The sequence below is a fragment of the Galeopterus variegatus genome, unplaced genomic scaffold, assembly GCF_000696425.1.
Source record: "Galeopterus variegatus unplaced genomic scaffold, G_variegatus-3.0.2 Scaffold878, whole genome shotgun sequence".
Lineage (NCBI taxonomy): Eukaryota > Metazoa > Chordata > Mammalia > Dermoptera > Cynocephalidae > Galeopterus > Galeopterus variegatus.
Window position 1 is genome coordinate 466,329 of NW_007726989.1, and position 23,559 is coordinate 489,887.

The 23,559-nt window shown below is 50.2% G+C and overlaps 2 protein-coding genes across 2 annotated transcripts; one reads left to right on the forward strand and one right to left on the reverse strand.

The window, feature by feature from the left end:
* The first annotated feature begins 6 nt into the window (after nt 1-6).
* Nucleotides 7-13,602, forward strand: TADA2B (transcriptional adaptor 2B). Its single transcript, XM_008573117.1, has 2 exons — nt 7-311; nt 10,155-13,602. Exons 1-2 carry the CDS (start codon nt 42-44, stop codon nt 11,145-11,147), a joined length of 1,263 nt encoding a protein of 420 aa, XP_008571339.1. The 5' UTR covers nt 7-41; the 3' UTR covers nt 11,148-13,602.
* Nucleotides 13,603-14,901: 1,299 nt separating this feature from the next.
* On the reverse strand, nt 14,902-22,399 carry GRPEL1 (GrpE-like 1, mitochondrial (E. coli)). Its single transcript, XM_008573118.1, has 4 exons — nt 22,306-22,399; nt 19,673-19,835; nt 17,721-17,802; nt 14,902-16,460 (listed from the first exon to the last, which is right to left on the reverse strand). Exons 1-4 carry the CDS (start codon nt 22,365-22,367, stop codon nt 16,114-16,116), a joined length of 654 nt encoding a protein of 217 aa, XP_008571340.1. The 5' UTR covers nt 22,368-22,399; the 3' UTR covers nt 14,902-16,113.
* Between the last annotated feature and the right edge of the window lie 1,160 nt (nt 22,400-23,559).

The following is a 23,559-nucleotide window of genomic DNA, read 5'->3' on the forward strand; positions in this document are numbered from 1 at the left end:
GGGTGCGGCGGCGGCGGGCGGCGGGCGGCGAGCGGGCGAAGATGGCGGAGCTCGGTAAGAAGTACTGCGTGTACTGCCTGGCCGAGGTGAGCCCGCTGCGCTTCCGCTGCACCGAGTGCCAGGACATCGAGCTGTGCCCCGAGTGCTTCTCGGCCGGGGCCGAGATCGGCCACCACCGCCGCTACCACGGCTACCAGCTGGTGGACGGCGGGCGCTTCACGCTCTGGGGGCCCGAGGCCGAGGGCGGCTGGACCAGCCGCGAGGAGCAGCTGCTGCTGGACGCCATCGAGCAGTTCGGCTTCGGAAACTGGGTGAGCGGCGGCGCGGACGGGCCAGCTGCCTGCCAGGCCGCCGAGCCCCGGGGCGCTGGGAGCAGCCCGGCCCGCTCGTTCCGTAAAGTGCACGAGCAGCCCCCGAAGGCCGGTGAGGCAGGGCGTGCGGACATTCCCAGTTTAGTCGGAGGCCCAAGCTCAGAGAGGTTAAGTAACGCGCCCAAGGCCACACAGCCAGGAGGGAGCACAGCGGGTTGCACTTGGCTGCCAGCAGGAACGCCTTCAGTAGATGTTCCCCGAGCGCAGGCTTCGGGCAAGACCCGGCGCTTTGCCTGAGTTCCTGGAGGCAAGACAGCGGTGGGATCGCTGAGGGAAGAGCGGGTTTTTCCCGGAGCACAGTGGAGGTGAAGGCCACGCCAGCCTCACAGACGCCCTGCGGCCTGTCACGCTGTCCCCGATGCTCACGTTTTGCGCTCCCCGCCCTGTTTGCTGCCTGGTTGTCTGCGTGTGCCCTGTGTGGTCCACCAGAGCACAGTGCTTTCTAGATAGCGATGCCTTGACTGTCCTGGGGTCCCTACAACACCCAGGACATTGCATGATGCGTAGTCAGTGAGTAATGAACAGAGGAGCCCGGACTAGGAGCCATTGGTCCTGGGTCTTGCTCTGTTTGTCAGGTTTGGGTAGAGACGTTTGAGAGGAGAAGGTGAGAGCTGGACTGGATTCATTTACGCGAGCAAGACATTGTGCTAGGCTCGCTCCTTGTGAGCAACGTGGTGTTCTTCTCTGAGTGGTCTCTAGGGAGCTCTCTTTCCACTCCAGAAGAGGAAGCTTTCATCCGTGGTAGGAAGGAAAACTCTAGCTGCATTCTCACACATAACCTCCGAGGATACTTGGCCATCCATATTCAGTCATTCTGAGAAGTAGTAAGCAAGACTTGACCCCAGCTCCCTGTTCTTTCCAGACTCTTCTGGTATATTACTGTCCCCCTACTCCACTGGGCCCGTATTTCAGCTTGCCGACACTTCTCCAGCAGTACTGCCCCTCCTCGTTTCCAAACCTGTACTGCTTTTATTTCCTTTTGCTTTACTTTTCATAAAGTGAGCCAGTCTTCAGGGACCATGCCTCTTACCCATTCCTCAGGCCTGAAATCTTTATTCTCTTCCCAACCCCTTAGTGAAGACCCCACTTTACAAAGTCTTACCTAATCGCCAGTATTGTGATTGCCACCCTCCAAAAACTTTGTCTCTCTTTGTCCTTAAATGCTGTTTCTTGATGCGGATGGAGCATCTGTTTTGTGCAGATTCTACAGTGGTGAAGAACTCTGAAGAGAAGGCTTTGTCCTTGCCTGCAGGCAGCCATAAGTGTTGTATTCACTTGGTCCTGGGCCCATAGCACTTCTCTAAGCTCCAACTTGTGATGTCCTCACCTGCTTATCCATTGGCATCTCAGCTCTGCGTGACCCAGATCTCACAGCACCCTACTCAGTGCTCAGGCTGCAAACAGAGCCATCCTTCACTCCCTCTCCCACATCATCAGCAGCCCTCTCTTCAGAATATGTCCAGAGTCTCACCACTTCTGACTGTCTTAGTTCTGGAGCCTCCTAACTGAGATCCCTGTTTCATTCTTGTCCCTATAGCTCATTTCACACACCATAATTAGGGTGATCTTTTAAAGCATACGTCACAGCGCCTCGGCCTTCAGTGGCTTCCAGGTCTATTTAGATTAAAATTCACAGCCTACAAGGCCTCACAGTGTATGTTGATCAAATTACCCTCCTGGTCATTTTTTCTTTCTTCTGCCTGGACTGCTCTTACCACACATAATGGCTGGTGACATATTTGTCCTTAAATATCAGTGCTGCAGAGACTTCCCTTTCCCACATCATTCTCACAGCACTGTCTCTACAGTAGCAGCTAAAAATAGCTGATGTGGACTGAGAGCGATGTCTTTGCAGTGTGCCAGGCACTGCGCCCAGTTCTCTGCATATCTCATGAAGTCTTCCCAACAACCCTAGACTGGAGATTTCGGGTGGAATAGTTTGACTTCAAAGTCTGTGCTCCTAACTACACTGTCTACACTGCCTCCTCTCTAGCACTGTGGAAAATACGCAAAACACAAGACCAGGGCACCAAAACATTTATGGTGTATTAGAAGAAACAGGGCTGGAGGTGGAGAGACCTCTTTTGTAGAGCAGTACTTTTCAAACTTTGATATGTGTGTGAGTCACCAGGGGAGCACGTTTGATCCCGACTCTAAGCAATCTATAGGCTCTTTGCTGTTAGAAGGGCATGGAGCTTGGGTTCCTGCAGTGGATTGACTGTGTCTCCCAAAGTCCATGTATTAGAAACTTAGTCCCGGGCCGAACCCATGGCGCACTCGGGAGAGTGTGGCGCTGGGAGCGCAGCGACGCTCCCGCCGTGGGTTCGGATCCTATATAGGAATGGCCGGTGCGCTCACTGGCTGAGTGCCGTGTGGGTGACACCACACCAAGGGTTGCGATCCCCTTACCAGTAACGAAAAAGACAAAAAAAAAAAAAAAAAAACTTAGTCCCCACTGTGACAGTGTTAAGAGGCTGGAAAAATCTATTGTGGTATTTGAGACGTGGGACCTTGTAGAGGTGATGGATTGTGAGGACTGTCCCGTCATGAATGGATTGATCCATTTTTGGAATAATGGGAGTGGTTCTTGTGGTTTTAAAAGGAGAGTGAATGAGGAGGTTAGTCTCTCTCTCTGCTCCACCATTCATTCTGCCATGTGAGACTCCTGTGTCACTGTCACCACCACCAAGGCCTTCACCAGATGAGTTCCCTGGAGCTTGGACTTCCCAGCCTCCAAAACATAAGCAATAAATTTCATTTTCTTACAGATTACCCAGTTTCAGGTATTTTTGTTATAAGCAACAGAAATGGACTAATACAGTGCTGTTAACATAGGGTGTGGCCTGGCAACCCTCAAGGCCTTCTCCCTGCTGAACCAGTGATGGGTTCAGGGAGAGATCTGAGATTCTGCATTGCCAGCCAAGTCTCAAGTGATGCTCATGCTGGTCCGCAGACCCTACTCTGAGTGGCGAGGCTCTGTTATCTCTATAGCTGTGCTGTTGTGTGCTAGTTGCTTTACCCATCTGGACTTAATTTTTCTTCACCTGAGGCCCTTCTTCACAGCTCTGAGATGTGTGGTTCTCTTCTGAGCATACATCCAGACATGTGCACAGAAGGAGTATGTCCCACTTAAATGACATATTTAGCATGTGCTAGTTCTGGGCTAGGCTCTTTCCCTACATATTTCATGTGATCTTCACAGCAGCCCGCAAGGGGTGGCTTCTCATTCTTAGTTTACATTTGAAGAATAGCAGCTCTGAGAATCTAAGCTACTTGTCCAGGATTCCACAGCTTTTCACGTGATAGAGCTGGAGTTGAACGTAGGCCTGTCTGATTCCAAAGTCTGGGCCTTAACCACTTGGTGTAAGAGCATTAGGTAATGTGGGTCAGAAGCTGGGAGCTCATTGGCACCACCGGAGGTGTGGCTAGACTACAGGGCTTTACAGAGGAGCCACCTCTTGACCTGGTCAGGGGGAGATTAGTGAGGGGAAAGCGGCACTGGGTGAGAGCAGAACTTGGGTTCCCTGGGTTGGGATGTTGAGTGTGGAAGAGTCAGTGTGGGAATCAGGGACAGTGGTGTGAAGGGAGATAAGCCATGTTCAGTTTTGATTTCCGATGGCAAATGGTGACCAAGGACCTGAGGGTTGTGCTACTTCATTGGAACTCCTGGCGGGGAAGAGGGTTGTTGCTGAAGTCTGGCAGCATTGCGGTCACACTTTGTACCAGGGCTGAGGCATGGGGCCCTAAGGGAATGGGGCGTAGCTGAGGAATGTTAACAGTGAAGGCAGGGAGGGCTTGGGATGATCAGCGTGCCCGTGTGTGTGTTTGATAGCAAGAGGCAGGGAGGACGGGTGCAGAGACCCTGGCTCTGATGAGGAAGAGTTGACAGCAGACAGTGACCCTCAGAGTCAGATCAGCAGGGGTATTGAGAGTCTCGACAGCCGGGTTGTGGTGGGTTCTGTGCAGGCTTCAGAGAGTGAGAGGACACAGACCCTGCCTGAATACATGAACACAAACATAAACACAAAAGTAGATATTTTAAGACAACTCAAGACTGTGGTTGAAGAGCCATAGGGTTGTTGATTGGTTGCCAGAGAAGCTGAGCTGTCCTTGAGGAGGCAGTTTGAGGAAGGCCAGAGCTCCTCTACAGGTGGTGGTCTGGAGGGCTTTTGGGGGGAAGTGTGGTTCAGGCTGCCCTAGAGGTTTTGAATTAAGTAAGCACGTGAAGTTCTCTGTAACCTTCGAAGGGCCTTGTGCATGTGTATCTACATCCGTTCAGGCTCATTGTTGGAGGCAGACGAGTTGTCATTAAAAAAGAGATGATTTATAGATGATAGCAGACACCCAAAAGGCTGGGTCATACTGGATATGTAGATGATGTTGCTTTATGCATTCATTCATTCATTCATTTTGCTAGTACTCACTCAGAGCCTGTCATATGTCAGCCCCTGTGGTTGACCGCTAGGAGTGAGACAGCTGTGTAACCTTTAGGTGTTGTGTGGACAGGTGGACCTTGGGGCGTCCTGTGGTGGGAAGGACAAGAGAAGGCTGTCTAGGTGGAAGGATTGTGTGGAGGAAGGAGGACTTTTGTATTGTAGGCATCTGGTGTATTCAGGGGCAGGCAAAAGCCAGCTTGCCTCAAGTGGAGGACTACAGGGGAGACCACCCCCAGTGGGGGTTGAGAAAGTGGCTAAGCTTGTATGGGGTCACATTTTGAACATCCGTGAGCACCAGGCACTAGGGCATAAGTGGGGTTTCGAAATCGATTCAAACTCCCCAGGTGCCAGGCCCAAAGCTGGGTGCTTTGACATGTGCTCCCTCTCTATCCCCCCACCCCCCAGGCCATGAGGCAGGTAAATGGTCCCTCCTTTTTCTAATGAGAGACAGCTGTGGGTGATGACGGACCATGGTGGGGCCGGAATTTGAGCCCAGATCTTCCGACCTCATGCTTAGAACCACCTGCTCCATTCGTCCACCTGAGGATCCCCAGGGACCTGCTGAGCTGGCATCTCTGGGATGGAGTCTGGACATGTGCACGTGTAAAAAGAATCCCAGCGAGTTCTGAGGCAGTGAGTCCGTGGAGCCGAGTATGGGAACTGTGGAAAGGTCACCGCACCCTCCCACCCAGGGCGGAGGCTCTTCTGTGTGTTGCTGGGAATGGGTCAGCCACCGGCCCATGAGCGTCCTGACAGTGGACTTTTAGGAATTGCTATGAAGGATGGGCTGGAGGAGGGAAGAGCGTGGGCAGGGACACCAGCTAGAATTACTAGGGGGGTGCAGAGCAGTGGCTCTCAAACTTCAGTGTGTATCAGAACACCCAGGAGGGCTTGTGCACCACAAATCTCCCCACCCAGATTTCTGAGCCAGCAGGTCTGGGTGGGGCCTGACAATGTGCATTTCTCACAGCCTCCCAGACAGTGCTGATGCTGCTGGCCCAGGGACCCCACTTGAAGAACCACTAGGGTAGAGTAGTAAGACATGCCACTTTAAAAATTTTTAGAATTTTTTATTTTTTAAAACTTTATTTTGGTAAAATATATATAACACAATTTACTGTCTTAACCCTTTTCATGTGTACAGCTCAGTGGCATTGAGCACACACTCACACTGTTGTGCAGCCATCACCACCATCCATCTCCAGAACGTTCTCATCTTCCCACATTGAAACTGTCCCCACTAAACACTGCCTCCCCGTCCCCCCTCCCCCAGCCCTGGCAGCCCCCATTTTACTTTCTGTCTGTATGAATTTGACTACTATAGGGACCTCCCATAAATGGCATCATCCAGTGTTTGTCCTTTTGTGACTGGCTTATTTCACTCAGCATAACATCCTCGGTTCACGCGTGTGGTATCAGGTGTCAGAACTTCCTTCCCTGTTTCCTCAGCAGCAGGCCAGCAGCAGGGGACCTGGACGCCCTTTGTTGAGGCTGCATCATAATCCAGTGTCTGGATGACCCACGGGGCTCTCCACTCGTCCGTCAGTGGGAACCTGCGTTGCTTTTGTGACTGTGCTGCTGGGAGCACAGGTGTACAGGTATCTCTTCAGGACTCTGCTTTTAGTTCTTTGGGTAAATACTTAGCAGCAGAGTTGCTGGGTCATATTCTGTGTTAATTCCTGAGGAACCACTGTGCTGTTTTCCACAGCGAGGCTCTTTCACAGGTAGCCGCATCTGACCTGAAGGCTTCAGTTGCCTGGAGGCGTAATGCCAACTCTGTAAGTCATTGAGTTCTCTGAGACAATTTACAGAGGGGGACAGGGAACCCAGCACTGAAGCTTACAGGGCTTCCATTGAACAGGCCAGGTGCAGTGGCTGGGGACATAGGGGGGGTCTCTGGACCGCCTGAGAACCTGGGAGAACGAGCTGGATCTGAGACTGAGGCATTGGAGGAGGGATGTCTCTCCACTTTAAGGGTGACAGGGCAAGGCTGGGAGAGGGAAGAGCCGTGTCCAGGGTCCTACTGTGTGACTGTGACCAAGCTGGCGTGCCAGCCCTGGAGGGCTGATGTTGTCCAACGCTGCTATTGCCTGGCTGCACTGTCCTGCCACCCCCTGCGGAGGGCCCTGGGAGATGCCAGCTGGGTGTCCTTTGCTGGCCAGTGTCAGGGTGTGCTGAGACGTGGTGGCACTGGAGCAACTTAGCTGAGGGAGGTGCCAGCAGGACCAAATGAGAGGCTGCAGAGCTGTGTCAGGCCCCTGTGGTGTGGGACTGGGGCCCATGGTCGATTGTGGGGAGATGGGGCAGCGCAAGGAGCTCCTGAGAGGATGGTGGCCTGGGCCCTCCTGGGTCTCCTGTGGTTGTACAGAAGTGGCTTTTCACTCTGGACACAGAAGTGACAGATCCCGCAGTGCCCAGTCTGTGCATCAGTGTGGTTTGGCTCAGCTCTGCCCTTTAGCATAGCCTTAGGAAGCCATCTGATCGCAGGACCGCCTTCCCTCCCTGCCCCCAGTGTGTACTGTATTGGGGACTGTGAGAGGCGCATGCTCGGGCCAGCTAGCCTGGGGTTACACGACTCAGCCCTTACTGGCCTGGTGCCCGTGATGGTGGGTCACCCTGAGGTTTATTTTCCGTATCTGTGAAATGGGAGTAGTAATAACATTACCACCTCGCGGGGACTGCTGTGAGGACTCAGTGAGATGGTGAGTGCAGATACACCTCACCTGCACATAGTTTCACTTTAATTCTATCCCAACGAGACCTGTATGAGGCAGGATTACTGATCAGCAAGCAGCAGCAGTTGAGAGGATTGCAAGTGATGGAGCCAGAATGCGACCCAGCCCTGGGGGTTGCTGAAGGATCCCTGGTCAGGATGGCCTGGGTCTTGAGGGGTGAGCACAAGCCATGGGAGTGAGGCCGACAGCTCCTGAGCAGGAGGAGCTGGCGTGGTGGGGTGTGTCTGGCCCTGAGCCTGTGCACCCGGAGGAAGGGGCATCACCTGCTGGGGGAGCTGCCGGCTCATGGTGTCTGTCTAGCTGGGGACTGGGAAATTCCCCAGAGGGGCAAAGCTGGAGCCAAGACAGCTCTTACAGGTCTTGAAAGGCACTCCGAGGAGTTTGGTGACCCTGACTGATTAGTGCTCCCAGATTTTCAGATTTCATAGACCAGTGAAATGGAATAAAGTATTCTGGAGGCTAACATAGAGTTGCTAACTTTAAGATTTTCCAAGTAAGGATATTTAAAAAAATCTCTCTGAGGGAGAAGACTTGCAGGCCTCTCCCTGTGAGTCTTCCCACTGGAACCAGGGACGGTGCTGCGCCCGAGCTCCTTGCCCTACACCGTGGGTGAGTGGCTGGGTTTCTGGGCCTCTGGGGATGCAGGAGTTGAGAGCAGTGTCCAGCTCTTGGGGCACCAAAAAGTTGAATCTGAGGCTGGAGAGTGTGCAGTGGTTCTTTATCCCAGCCTCAGACAGAAGCTGGCGCTGAGGGCTGGGGAAGCTGCTCAGGCCCAGGCTGCCTCTGCCGTGGTGCCCACTGAGCAGTGGAAACACAGATGAGAGGCGCTGGGCGGGTCATTTCTTTCCGCTCTCCAGACACCTCCGAGCAAGTCCGCCAGGGCTTTTACCTGGCACGACCCGTCCCTTGCAAAAGGGTGGGTTGTCAGGGATGCTTTTCCACTAATAGAAATGGCTATAGCTCTCCCTGTCCCCGAGGCCAGTGTAGATCATCACTGGGCTCCCTGGTCCCCAGGGTGGGTTGGGGGAGGAGAAGAAGCCGTCAGTGGCCTCGGCCCCGGCTGCCTTGGTGGTGGGCTGTTGCGGGGAGCCCAGCTGTGTCTGAAGCCTTGTCATGCCCATGTGAGGTGGACGGGCTGCCTGCTCCTCTGCTGGAAGGATCTGAGGCTCGGAGATGTGCAGTGGCCAGCCTGGGTCACACAGAGTAGTAACAGATGCTGGGGATAGTTGTGACTTGGTGGTGTGGACCGCATGCTTCCTGGGAAAATAAAATGAGTGGATTTGATGCAAACAGTGATTCTTTTAAAAGAAGAAATTGTGTAAATAATTCATCCCCAGAAAACTAGAATTCGTTTTTAGTTCTTACCTTTGCTTTTCTCCTTCCAATTCTCAGAGACCCCACAGTTCTCAGGACTGCCTTCTTTCTTTCTGCCCCATAATTCCCAGCCACAACATTCCCAGGACTAGTGGGCAGGGACCCGGCACTGCGGCTCAGGTGTGTGTCCCAGACGCAGCCCCAGATGGCGAGTCTGTTCACTGAGCCAGGAGTGCTTCCCTGTCCCACGATGCCCAGCTTGGGGTCAGCTGCCAGCCTACATGGACTGGCTGGTTCCTTGGATTCCATCTGGGCCTCTGCAGGAGCTGCGTGGCAGCGCTGGGTGGAAGCAGCTTCCCCTAGCCTGGAGGGCCGAGGCCTGCTGCAGTCAGGCGCGAGTGGGGAGAAGTGGCAGCTGGTGAGTGAGTGTGCATGTGGGGCAGTTACTTTCTGAAGTGGCTTTAGTGGTTGACTTTGAGGAAGAGGCCTCTCGACAGAAGGAAAAGATCGAGGGACTTACACCGTTTCCTCCCATTAATAAACTTGTATTTATGAGCTACCTTCTTGTAGGAATGATGAATGCTTTCAGCCTGTGGCCAGTTCTCAGCTTTGTAACTGTGGAACGTGATAGAAAAGAAGGCCTTCTCCCTTGAAAAGCCTCTGCCTAGGAAAGGGACAAGCTGGCCCTCCTGAAGCACAGAGGCCAGGGGTGGGGTGGGGTGGGGTGTGCAGCCAGGACAAGTACCTGGCCCTTCTGTCCTGGGAGGCAGGTAACACAGTAGAACAAGGTCCCTTCCTGTAGCTGGGGCCTGGGTCAGGGATTGGACTTTTCCCTGCATCCTCGGACAAGACCTTTTTCTAATCTATGAATGAGGAGGGTTCAGGCGTTCCCTGCCCTTGCCCACCTGTGTCCTTGTGAAGCTCAGACAGACAGTCCCTGAGAGTGCAGGGCTTGCAGTGGGGCAAAATGGCCAGTACCAGGCGGGCTCTGCTAGTCCTGCTTCAGGAACGAGAACAAGGGACGGGTCCCAGACAGGGGTCTGGTCTCAGTTCTGCCACCAGCTAACCCCATGACCTTGGGCAAGTTCACACCTCGTGCCACGTACAAAATCGGTGCGGGTTCCTTGACGTCCCTGCCATGAAGCCAGCTCAGGAGAGAATGTGTAACTGTGAATGCCTTTCGGGAGGCGTAACGATGTTGATAGGAAGTCTTTGCACAAGTGTTACCTGAATGTGTGTGAAACATGAGTGTGACACTCTGACTGTGTGGAAATGACTTCGGACCTTTGTCATTGTAGGAGGACATGGCTGCTCATGTCGGCGCTTCTCGGACACCCCAAGAAGTGATGGAGCATTATGTAAGCATGTACATCCATGGAAACCTGGGGAAGGCCTGCATCCCCGACACCATCCCCAACCGGGTGACAGACCACACGTGCCCCAGCGGAGGCCCCCTCTCGCCCAGCCTCACCACCCCACTGCCTCCCCTGGACATCTCGGTGGCCGAGCAGCAGCAGCTGGGCTACATGCCGCTGCGGGACGACTATGAGATCGAGTACGACCAGGACGCCGAGACGCTCATCAGCGGGCTCTCGGTCAACTACGACGACGACGACGTGGAGATCGAGCTCAAGCGCGCCCACGTGGACATGTACGTGAGGAAGCTCAAGGAGCGGCAGCGACGCAAGAACATCGCCCGGGACTACAACCTGGTGCCAGCCTTTCTGGGCAGGGACAAGAAGGACAAGGAGCGGACGCTGAAGCGCAAGATCACCAAGGAGGAGAAGGAGCTGCGGCTGAAGCTGAGGCCGCTCTACCAGTTCATGTCGTGCAGGGAGTTCGACGACTTGTTCGAGAACATGCACAAGGAGAAAATGCTCCGGGCCAAGATCAGAGAGTTGCAGAGGTACCGGCGGAACGGCATCACCAAGATGGAGGAGTCGGCCGAGTACGAGGCTGCCCGGCACAAGCGCGAGAAGAGGAAGGAGAACAAAAGCCTGGTCGGCGCCAAGAGGGGCAAGGAGGACGGCAAGGACGGGGACTTCGCGGCCATCGAGCACCTGCCCGGCTTTGAGCTCCTGTCCGACCGCGAGAAGGCGCTCTGCAGCTCGGTCAACCTGAGCCCGGCCCGCTACGTGACTGTGAAAACCATCATCATCAAGGACCACCTCCAGAAGCGACAGGGCATCCCCTCCAAAAGCCGCCTTCCTAGCTATCTGGACAAAGTCCTAAAGAAAAGGATTTTAAATTTCCTCACAGAGAGTGGCTGGATATCCAGGGATGCTTCCTGAAGCCGGGAGAGTGATGCTAAAATAGTTCATGAGCCAAAAGGATTGGGGGAGGGGGACGAAGTGCTTTTTCCCTCCACTGTTGCTCTTTTTTAAACACATTGAGTCCTTTTAAAAGATTCTCTTCGTGGTCCTCTGAAAGCAGCACTCCCAGTAGCACCAGTCTTACACTAGGTCACGGGGAGCAGACGTGTCTCTTAACTTACTCCTGAAAGTGATACTTTAAGATGACGATTTGCCCTCGCGTGTTCAGTTTGGAGAGTATTGTGAGATTGGAGAATTTACTTTTATTTTGTGAACTTTCTTCCCTTTGGGTACAAAACCTGTTGTGCTGTGGGTAACAGGAGCAGCATTTTCCTGCACGACCGACAACCATCAACTTCCTGCTGGGGGCACAGCTCTTCCCCGGTGGGCCCCGCCCACTGCTGCCATGGCTGTCCCAACGCGGCCAGGCACATGGCACTTTACGTGGAGGCGGGCCGGGCACAGATTCCTCTGCCGTGTGGCAGATGGAGAGAGTGAGACCAGAGGACAGCGACAGGATGACATTTGCTTAGAGACTGCAGAGGCAGCAGCTGGTGGTTGAGCACAGTGACCAAGCGAGCTTCCACTTAACTACTGGCAGTGGCAAAGGCCAAGCTTGTGGTCCCAGATCCCGACACCGACCCTTGCCTCACTTTACTGTGGGCAGAGCAGTGCCTCGGGCAGGCTCCGGGAGCATGGCCACGTCCCCAGGAATGGAAGAGCACATAGTGGCAAGGGCACAAGGACCAGGATAGACTGCCAGATGCTCTAAAGCAGTTTCCCAGGGCTGCCTATTGCTGCTGTTAGTACCAGCAGTGTATTTTACTCGGAAGCACCCGTTTTAAAAAGGCTAAAAGTTCTGAGGTCTGGTACTAGCTCCTCAAGAGTTTCATCACAGCTGCAAGTACCCAGTCACAGGAAATGTGGCCATGCCTGCCTGGCCAGGTATGCACTAGAGTGCGCAGGCCACCTGGCCTAGCAGCACCAGCGTGTGGCCTGCGGGCCTGGCTGCTGCTGCACGGCCACTGCCTTCAGTCAGGTGCAGTAGTGGCTTCTTCCCAGCCTGGTTACAAGTTCTTTCTGGGGCCCTCTTTCAAGGACGCACATGGTACCTTGTTCTTGAAACCTGAGGAAGTTGTTTTCTGGCTGCTCAGGACTCTCCTGTCCAAGACCCTGCTGTCGAGTCCATAGAGTGACCATGACCCCGGCTCCCCCTCCCTAGAGCTTGTCTTGCCTTCTCCTATCCCCCATAGGTACTGAGAGACTGTTTACTTCCCAGTGTTTGGGCTGGAAGTTACATTAAAGTGAAGTTATTTGCAAGAAAAGAGGAAAACACACCTCATCATTGCCGAGGATGACTTAATTCTGGTGCCTTTTCCTTTCTTCTTACATCCTTCTGTCCCCTAGGGTAAATTTTTCAGCATTAAATAAAACACTTCAAGTGTATCAGATGTGGCTTTAGTTGTGAGATACATTGCGTGCTGGCAGAGAAGTGCTCCGTTAGCTAAGCCCAGTGGTTCTCTTTGACAATAGAAGATAGCAGTGGTGTTAGTCATGAGGGCCACCTCCATATTGTCCCCTGCAGGATAAATATGGTCGACAGAGCTGACATTGTCTACCACTGAACAGTGATGGAGATGGTGTTTTTAGTTGTTTTAGCTAGTGGTTCTCAAAGTGGGGTTCCAGGAGCAGCAGCCTGTGTCCCCTGGGAACTCTTTATAAATGCAGACTCTCAGGTCCTCTTGATTCAGAAATTCTGGCTGTTTTTACAAGCCCCCACATGACTGGGATGCCAAGCTGAAGTTGGAGAACGACTGGCCTTAGCTATTCTGGTGTCTCATTCATTGATTTTCTACACCAGAATCCTAGCTTGGTGAGGTTTTTAGTCTTATTTTTATATAAAATGATTACCAGACTTAATATTAAGCTTGAGAAGCAGAAGGTCCCTGTAAATGTGTATGGCCCAGGCCAAGAGCTGTCAAGTGAAAAACTTGGTGCTTAAGCACGTTTTTAGTATGTATATCTTTTGGATGATGGTATGAAGAATTTTAGGCTTGACTGTTCTAAAACACCATAATGAATGTATAATTAATTTATGTTAAAATGTTAACACTGTTACAAGGGAGAAGTCATTTTATTATTGGTTGCCTCCTGTCCCATCAACACCAGCTACTACTGTCACATTAGTCCTTACCTCTGCTCAGAGCCTCGACATTTTTATATTTAATTCTCATGGTAAATTAGCCACCATAATCCCATGGAATTAGGTCATTTTAGAATTTAAACAAACTGTCTTTGAGTCAAAAAAATTAATTCTTCAGCTATTTGAAATAATGCTCTCTGGATGACCAACATTCCACGAATGTATCAAAAACCGAAACTGACTACCATTTTTATTTCCCTTTTACATATTAAACGAGTTGAGAACAAAATAGTGTCCCTGCTTGCTTCTTACCACTTCTTCCTCCGAGTCTCAGTTCGGACATCTTTTCAGACATTCAAAACCACGATGCAAAAATCTCATGTGACATGTTTATTTGGCACTTCTGTATCAAACCAGTTTTTTCTCCAAAATATTAAAAGATGTTTTCTGCTAAGCAAAAACCCTTCCATGCCACAGCCACTCCCTGAAAGCAGCAGTATGTCCAGAGAAAGAAAAGCCTCCCGTGAGCCGGGCTGATTTTCACGTGCCTCTGAAGTTCTGCTATACTTTCAGTTCTGGTTTGGATTGTCCACATTCTAAAACTTACCCATGTTGCAACTATGCAAAATCCAGTAACTTGATTAGAACATCAACAAGCCTTTAATTTCCAGTGTAACTGCACATAATTAAAAGCTATTTTCCTATTAGTGGTGACTGGATGATTGAAGTTAACTGTAAAGAAATATTTTGCCACATGTAAGCCAGACTGTCCAGGTCGAGTGCTTCTTAGCAGTTGCAGCTGGAGGTGATAGGGGAGGGGACTGCACACATTCATAGAAACTAGCTTGAAGTGACTTCCCTCCTTCAGCCTTCACTTTATAGGTGAGTTCCAGGGAGGTAAAATGACGTACTCCCAGCTGCACAGTATAAAAATAAGCACCGCTGTAACGCCCAGGCACGCTTTCTCTAATACATGTTGCCTTTATTTCTGGGGTACGTTTTTGACCAAATAATTTAAGGCAGCTTAAAAGGAAGAAAATGTCTGGAAATGGCGTAAATCTAAATTTTAATTATGGGACTATTACCTGCATCTTTCAAAATTCCAAGCAAACTGCATTGACTATGCCACGTCTTTTTTTATGCAGTAAACGGACTTACCAGTATTGCCCTTCAATCCTAGAAGCAGCTTTTGGAACCAAAGGCAGAGGAAGGTTGCTTCTTCTGGTCTGTAACAGGTACTTCCTCACTCCCCTTTCTTCCTAAGCCCTAGATACTAATGTAAACGAAGAGTAGAAGGCCCTTTGGCTAGAGTCAACTTTCACAAATTGTGTATGTTCTTGCTGTGTCTCCTGAGTGTTTCCAGTCCCCTTTCTGTCTCGTGTTCTTCTTCTAACACGCTACAAGGCCACACATCTCCCTGCAACGGAGGCCCAGGCATAGCCAGCCAGTGGAAGCTGCTCTCCCTAGTGGAAGCACGTATCTGTCATGGAGACAGCCTTGGGGCTGGAGCAGATAGGATGGGAAAGCTAGGTTGTACTCACCTCAGTGGCTCAAGGGTCTCCACCAAAGGACACAAATCATATCAGAAAGTAGGAAAATAAACGTGAGGGCTTTAATCTCTTAAATAAAATTTAAAAATTACACATTAACATTTAAAGTACAGACGGTCCCTGAGTCACGATGGTTAGATTATGGATTTTTTGACTCACTGCGCAGAAGCGATGCACATTCAGTAGAAGCCGTACTTCAGGCACCCACATGGCGATTGTGCTTTTCACTTTCAGCACAGCATCAACAAACCACATGAGGTGTTCAACCATTTATTATAAAGCAGGCTTTGTGTTAGATGATTCTGTCCAACTGTAGGCTAATGTAAGTATTCTGAGCACACTCGAGTTAGGCTAGGCTGAGCTTTATTTGGTAGGTTAGGCATATTAAATGCATCTTCAACTTACAATATTTTCAACTGTGAAAGGTTTATCAGGTGTAACGCTCACTGTAAGTTGAGGAGCATCTGTATCCAAAGCATGCAGTCCTCATATTTTGAGAAAATCCATCTTACTAGGAAATATACCTTGAAGTTGTTAGTAACTATTGAATATAGATTTAAACATTTCTACATTTTGTAGAAACAAAACAGGGAAAAAGGAACTGATTCTGTCAAACTCAAGGTGGTGAGAACTGTCAAAGCATGCATGCTCCTTTTATATTTCCACAGAAAAGCCGGGTCACTGTTAACAGCTAGGTAGTAACTGATTTATAAATGAACTCATAAGTCTTCACAAAGGTCACCACATCATTCTTTTTTAGCAAGAAAAATGTTTCAACCCTCACCTTTCCTTCCCTGAGTGAAACGTGTAGCAGGCTAACTATGCCAGTAACGCACGTGGGACCGTAAGCTGCAGAAGAGACACTGAGGACATGCGCAGACAGGTAGCCAAACAGCAGACTTCCTGAAGACCTTTTATTTAAGATACTTGGATGTCACCAGAGTTTGAGCAGATACAATGTTGTTATTCATGGTACTCTAGAAGTCCTGTAGTGTCCCGCTGGCCCTCCTCTGTAAGTACGTGGGACTATTAAACATGTGGCACTAAAAAAATCAGTGAACAGACTCCCAAATTAGAGTTCATTAACACAACTGTGCAACTGGCTTAATTTCTGGTTTAGCCACTGGTTACTTAAGCTTTCCAACAAGGTTTGGGAAAAGATCAAATGTATTCGTAGATGAGAAAAGATGAAGCAGCCTTTCAAGAGTTATAGCAAATGACTTGAAATAAACAAAAACCCTGCGGGAGGCAGCTAAGCCTCCTTCACCACCCCCACGAGGGCAGGTCTCAGGGTGCGCCCGTGCAGCTTGTACCCCACCTTGCTGACCAGCGCCACTGTGCCTGGCTCCTTCCCCTCAACCCGCGTGTGGAACAAGGCCTCGTGTTCATAAGGGTCAAACTTAGCTCCAACGGGGTTCAGCTTGAGTAAGCCGTGCTTTGTGAACACCTTCTGAATCTGGACTTCAGTCATTACCAGCCCCTCGTAGAGGTTCTTCAGGTGAGGGTTGTCATCTTTGATCTCTTCTTTGGGAACACACTGTGTTGCCTTCTCCAAAATGTCTGCAACCTCCAATAAGTCCTTGCAGAAGCCCTGAATGCCTAAATGAGGTTAAAGAAGATAGTTTGCATTCCATATCCACCACACGGGACAATTCAAAACTGTGAGCACTGTCTACTTCCTGCAAGGGTTAGTCAGTGATAACTTGTCAAATCATTCATTTGCCCTAGGATCTCAACGGCTTGACAATTTAGAGCAACAACAACAAAATCCCAAAAGCCTTTTCTGGGATGAGACCCAGTATCACTAAAGTGAGGAAGAAAGGAATCACAAAAATTAAGGGGAAAAAATTAAGGTTAAAATACCTCTGACACTATCACATTGGCCATTAAAAAACAAACAAACAAACCCTTGAGACAGCCAAGCAAAGATGTCAAGTAATGGGATGAGATTAGAACTCAGAAGAAATACTTGAGCTGGAAGTAGAAACCTGTGTGAGAATGGAAAAGACACCCAGGGAGAAGAAACCTGCTACCAAGTCCCAAAGAAACTAGACATTTACAGCTCAGACTAGTGGAGAGGAAGAATACGAGGAAACTGAGACGACAGCCTCTAGGAAAACAGTGTTCCAAGGAGGGATTTGTTATCTGTGTTGAATGTGGCAGCAGGATGGGATCTGAGTCTTAGTTCCCACTGGCCTCTTGCCCCTGTGTCCTTGGGCAAGCCATTTATTTAACCTCTCACTGTAAGCCTTAGGCTCCTCACCTATAACTCAGGGGATAGTTATGTACAGATCCACAGTAAGCCCTCAAACGGCGGCCTCATGTCCACTAAAAAGCACGGAGTCAGGAGCGCTAGCCTTCCATAGGTGCTATTACTAGCTTTGTGATGTGTGCCAAGTCATTACACCTCAATATGTCAACTGTAAAATGGGAAGGACAGTGACAAAAGTACCCAAAAGTGACAATGCAGACAGCATGCAAGGAGCTCTGAAGCAGTATCAGCAGTACCTCTTGGGTGGCTAGAGGGAGGGCATCACAGAGGCCAACTTGCTAGAGTCAGCTCCAGGCTCACGCCAAGGTCTTCATGTGGAAGCGCAGTGAACGTGCTCCTTACGGAGCGGCCTGCACCTCCTTGCCATCCATCCCACACACTCATCACAACTGCGTGACTTCTGCTCCTCAACAGAGAGCTGTTCTGCTGACCCATCTAAACAACCTGGACGGAATGCAACTGCCCGGCCTCCCGTCCCCGCCCCTGCCTAGTCTCGCTCTTTGATGCTTACATATGCGTGCTCCCTCCCCTTCCCCACCCCAGGTATCTTCCTTCCAGGTTCAATATCATGTAATGTTTAAAGATACCATATAATTTTGCCTCCTCCACCAATTTTTTGCTTCTCTGCCGCAAGTTCTCAGTATCTGCCAAAGCTCGTTTGTACTTTTCCTAAGAAAAAAGGCAAAAAGGAAAAAGGAAATTTACCTGAGTAAAATGTGGAACAAATTCATAGGAAAGCAAGCCTGATTTAAAATGATAATATAACAAACTCCAAGTCAAAATACAAATAACATCTATTATTACTTTTGAGATTCTGGACTGAAACAATGCAGCTTGATAAGTAACAGTAACTTGAACCTGGGTCAGCATTTCCAGTGAGGGGGAAAAGGGTCAAGGTGTCACATATTCATTCTCATTCAAGTGTACAGCTCGGTAAAGGGCAAGAAAAAACTTCTACTTCCTTGTGATTCTGATGATCTCATCTCCCCTCAAGGAAGAACCATTAATTCCCCAGCAGATGTCCAACTTAGGGGAACCCTACAACCCTAGTTAGGTGCTGACCCATTTCAAGTTCCCACACCATGGAGGAAAGGTTTACGATGACGTATGGGAGCAGAAAGTTTAGGTATCTATCCCATCAGAGATAAAACCCCATCAATGAAACTTGGGTATCTTCAGTGTTGCCTAGAGGTGGCTGAGTTCACTCACTCACTGTGTGGTAACTACCCGAGTTCCAGTATCTTCCTCATTTCTCACCGCTTTTCCTATAAGCTCACTCATCTCCTGAGCTTTTCTATTTTTAACATTTATAAACTACTTGGGTGGGGGGTGGCTCTCTCTGACACTGCATGTATTTTCAGTCTTGAGGCAATTGTAGTGTGGTGGTTAAAGGCAAGGGCTCCAAGGCCAGACGGTCCCACTTCAAACTCTGGCTCTGAGGGCCTCTCTCCAAAGGGGCTCTGAGGAATTCCCTATTCCTCAGGGCTGGGGGCCAAGATTGGCCCTTGAGGGTCATCATCACGAGGTGGGCAGACTTGTTTTGCTATCTTGGGCACTGCAGGGGGAATGAGGGGTGGACGGAGAAAACCCTGATTCTGCTATTTGGTAGCTAGGTGAAACTGGGGAAGTTTCCTTAGCCTTTCTGTGCCTCAGTTTCCTCATCTGTAAATAAGGATATTAACAGTTTACTCATAGGACTGCAGTGAGGATTAACACACCAGTCCCCCCTTTTCCATGGTTTCATTTACTTGCTGTCAACTATGGTCCAAAAATATAAAATGGAAAATTCCAGAAATAAGTAATTCATAGGTTTTAAAATTGCATGCAGTTATGAGTATTGTTATAATTGTTCTATTTTATTATTAGTTATGATTGTTAATTTCTTACTGTGCTTAATTTATAAATTAAACTTTACCACAGGTTATGTATGTGTGAGAAAAAACACAGCACATACAGGGTTCAGTTCTACCTGCAGTACCAGGCATCCACCGGAAGTCTTGGAATGTGTCCCCCCAGGATAAGGGGACTACTGTATATATAAAGTGCTTAGAACAGTACCAGCACATAAATGTTTGATGTCACCATTCTTAAATCCTTAAAAGAACTTGATGTGTGCCATCTATATGCTTTTTCGCATGGATAATAATCCATATTAAGTAGTTCATAAAACTCCTGCCCTGAGAGCACTGCATAACCACACTCTTGCTCCCAATTCTTGTACAGTACTTGAAATTTTCTGGTTTCTTTCCTAAGTTCCAGCTGAAACAACCATACTGAGTATTCCTCATTTGCAAAGATCATTTTAGGTCTTAACTCAATATAATAAATGTAGCACGTAAAGAATATTCTCAAGCCAGAACCAGAGCAACAAAGGATTTGGGTCTAGTCCTTGCTTTGGCAGTAACTTGCAACCTGAGCCCACTGCACTACTGGATCCCTCTGGCTTGGGTCTGTCATCAATGAAACTTGGACCCTTTCATGTAGACCATGTGAGAAACTGCAACAGAGCACACATCCCACAAGAGCCTGTGAGTCTTACCATCGTCTCTTTCAGCTGCTCTTCTAACTTGACCTTCTCTTCCAGGAGGATCTTTTCTGTGGAGGGAGGATCTGTCTTCTGTTCATTTTGACCCACGTCCTCTTCCAAGTTCTGGCCATTGTTCTTCTGTTTTGTAGCTGTGCACAACAACCGAGGAGAGGGCCTGAGAAAAGCCCACACATTAGAAGGTAACACTTTGCTTTTCTGCTGCTTGTTAAAGTCAAATGTATGGTTTCAGAAATTTAGAATAATTTCAAACTATTTGCTATTGACTTGTTGGGAAAAAAAGCTTATCTTCTGTCTAATAAAGGTAAACTATGTGATGTATAGAAACTTTTTATTTATAAAAAAGTCTTTTGCAGGGCTGGCTGGTTAGCTCAGTTGGTAGAGTGTGGTGCTGATAACACCAAGGTAAAGGGCTCAGATCCCAGTACTGGCGACACACACACACACACACACACACACACACACACACACACACACACACACACTCTCTCTCTCTCTCTCTCTCTCTCTCCTGCAATACATGCCAAACTAATACATCACTGTACCAAATTACAGTACTTTCCTCCTCCTCTTTCCATTGTACAGTGACTTCTGAGATGTAGTCACCCACACCTCACCACATACTTATAGAGGAGCTACTATTAGATATGAGGCCCACTGCTGACACTGATGACAAAGATAGACCCAGCAGAGATCTTGCCCACAGGGCACTTACTGTCGTGCAAAAAAGGTAAGACAAGAATACACATAAGTATACACAAAGAACTATAATTTGGGGTTTAAAAGTGATAAATGGGGGGCTGGCCGGTTAGTTCAGTTGGTTAGAGTGCAGTGCTATAACACCAAGGTCAAGGGTTCAGATCCTCATACCTGCCAGCCATCAAAAAAACCAAAATAAAACCACAGTCCAATCTGAGAAAAAACTTTGTTCCATTTCCTTCACAGGTTAAAGAAAACTACCTCAATGAACAGTAAAGCTATTAGTACATAGAATACACATATAAAGATGTTTACTGCAACACCACGCAGCCACCAGCCACCAGCTACCAGCTGGAAACAATGTTCATCAGTAAGGAAACAGTTGAACAAATTGCTGCTTCCACAATCTGTAATGCCATGCAGCTACTAAAAAGAAGGAGTTAAACTGCCCTCTCTTGGAAGCACTATGGGTATTCTGTTAAGTAAGAAATGCAACTTACAGAGAAATACACAAAACGTGATCTCATTTTTGAAAAGACAAACTAGAAATCCTGTGTACATTCATGTTTCTTATGCCGTTAGAAAGGAGTGGAAAGATCTAGCAGTCTATTTACCATGGGGGCAAAGAGTGATGATTTTTTTTTTTTACTTAAAAATTTTTTATTTATTATTAGCATATTCATTCTTACAAATCGTGATTATTTTACTTTTCTGATTTAAAAAAGCTAAGAATCTAAAAACTAAGTGTTCTGTTGTGAAGCCTGCCTTCTCCTCTCGTTGTTCAGGCCACTGGGTGTGACAGTCACACAGTCTTTCTTCGGGTCAGCTCTGCTCTCTGCACAGATCCTCTCCTGAGCACAACCAACAAAGGGTCTGGCAGCGAGCGGGGTGTGGGATGCAACTGGACCCAGAGACAGAGCTGTCCCGTTTTCAGAGCAAAACTGAGTCTCCGAAAGCCTAGTTACGGTGAGAGCTACGACTACCATTCAGCTCTCCTCCTAGTTGAACATCTTTCCACAAAAGCACGATTTCAGAGACACAAATGATGCTAAGTTGGTGGTCACTTTCCCGACAATTAATTCCAAATACAAAACCACAAATTACTTGAGGAAAAAGTCTTTTTACTCGAGTATTGTAGATGGGTCACTGCTCTTGGTCCCCATGTTTAAAATGTGTAATGTATGAAGCTGGCGCTCACCCCTTAATCCCATACCCCTGCCTGGAAAGACCAGCTCGCACTCTGCCCAGCTTCCACCCAACGTGTGGCCCAGAGCGGCTTCTCTAATCAATAACTTGGTTCCGGGCAGTCCCTCCAGCAGAGAAGATACGAAGACTTGCCACACTAACTTCTGACCTAAGACTTTCAAAACGCAGAAGCCGCAGATTGAAAGAAAAAGAAAAGCAGCGAGGACGCTGTCTCTGGCAACCCCGGCCGTGAAGTCCGCGCCGGGTAACAGGCTCCCTCCCCCACGGGGCAGGCTCCTGTCGCTCTCTTGACCTCGGGCTCCGAAGAAGGCGGGGGTGCAGGAGGATTCGAGGCCGAGTGGGAGGCCGCGTAGCGACACCGACCTCCCCGAGGCACCGTCCCGGCGCGGCCTCGAGCTGTGCCCGCAGCTAGCAAAGGACGAGCGAGCCCTGCCCGCCGCGTGCCCGGGGCGAGTCTCGGGTGTCTCCGGCCGCTTTCGGCCGCGTCTGCTCCCGTGTGCGCCCACGAGGTCGCCGCGGCCACTTGGTCACACGCACACGTGGGCCCCCGTCCCTTCCATCTCGGACGCCCCGCGCTGCGGCCACCCTGCTCCCAGCCGCGGCGCCCTAACGCCCCGCGCTGCCCGGCCCAGGTGGCCACTCCCGCTCGTCCCCGAGCCCCGTGCCGGCAGTGCTGAGGAGCCGCAGCCCGCGTCAGACCGGGGAGGTCGGGCACCCCTTACCTGAGAGACAGCACCAAAGCCGGGAGACTGTGCCGCGCCAGCCTCACGCACCGGGACGCCATGACCGCCGCTGCCTGCCGCCGTCACTGCGCACGCACCGGGCATGCGCGCATGCCGCGCGCCTACTTCCCCGCCTACTACTTCTCTTCAGCCAATCGACGGCCGCTTCTCCTGTGATGGACGGGCAATAGTCACCAATAATTGCGGGTCGCGGCCGAGCACCGTGCCTCTGGTGGGCGGGGACTGAGGCCTTCTTGAGCCCCAGAAGGTGAGGAGGTGAAAGGTGAAGGGAATGGTGGGAGGAGCCTCTCTGCGGGAGGGGCGGGGCCCAGAGGACAGCCAATGGCGAGGAAGCGCGGTCGCCATCGCTGCTCCGGTGCAGCACGCGAGCGGGGCCCTCGGTGTCCGCGGGACGGGAGGAGGACGTCGGGCTCGGGGCAGAGGGCAACCGGGCGGCAGTCACAGGCGCTTGAGACAACAGCGGATGAAACCGTGTGGGAGGTTCCCATCCCTGAGGGCGGCTGCCCTGTCCCTGCAGGAGGAGGGGACGAGCAAGGGTCTCCACCTCTGCCGGCTTCAGTAAAACAGCAAACGCGACAGGATGTGAGCAGTTTTGATGTTGGACGGTGGGAATATGGGTGTGTGTTTTGTTTTGCTTCCTCCTATTACCTTCAGTTTTCTCGAAACACATAGAACCAAAGCAAGAAGAGCGCGTAGGAAAACTCCCGGACACAACCAAAGCTCATAAATTCAGTGTTTTCATTGATCTGACGAGGTCAGTGCTACTATATCACGTGCTCACAAAGAAGCAGAGGTGCTGGAAGAGGACGTGCCTCATGTTCTTATGTTCCTAATGTCGTCCCCGAGCCTGCCTACTCCTCAAGATCCCAGGGATGGAGCCTGCCACCTTCTCAAGATCCCGGGGCAGGAGCCTGTGGCCTCCTCAAGATCCCAGGGCAGGAGCCTGCGGCCTCCTCAAGATCCCAGGGCAGGAGCCTGCGGCCTCCTCAAGATCCCGGGGCTGGAGCCTGCGGCCTCCTCAAGATCCTGGGACAGGAGTCTGCGGCCTCCCTGAGTGCAGTGCTTGCTGCCTGCTGTCTTACATTTCTGAGGACCTCTATTCTTTTGCTTTGCTCCCATTAAAACCAGTCATTCAGCTAATGCTGATTGAACACGAAATGTTTGCCAGTTACTGTGCCACCTGCAGAAGGGAGCAAACAGCCAAATCCAGAATGTGGGATGTTCTACAGGTCA

Coding starts and splice junctions, on each gene's coding strand:
- TADA2B (XM_008573117.1), top strand. CDS start 42: ATGGCGGAGCTCGGTAAGAAGTACTGCGTGTACTGCCTGGCCGAGGTG. Junction 312..10,154: donor AGTTCGGCTTCGGAAACTGG/GTGAGCGGCGGC, acceptor TTGTCATTGTAG/GAGGACATGGCTGCTCATGT.
- GRPEL1 (XM_008573118.1), bottom strand. CDS start 22,367: ATGGCGTCCCGGTGCGTGAGGCTGGCGCGGCACAGTCTCCCGGCTTTG. Junction 19,836..22,305: donor GCTTTGGTGCTGTCTCTCAG/GTAAGGGGTGCC, acceptor GGCTTTTCTCAG/GCCCTCTCCTCGGTTGTTGT. Junction 17,803..19,672: donor AGCAGCTGAAAGAGACGATG/GTAAGACTCACA, acceptor CTTTTTTCTTAG/GAAAAGTACAAACGAGCTTT.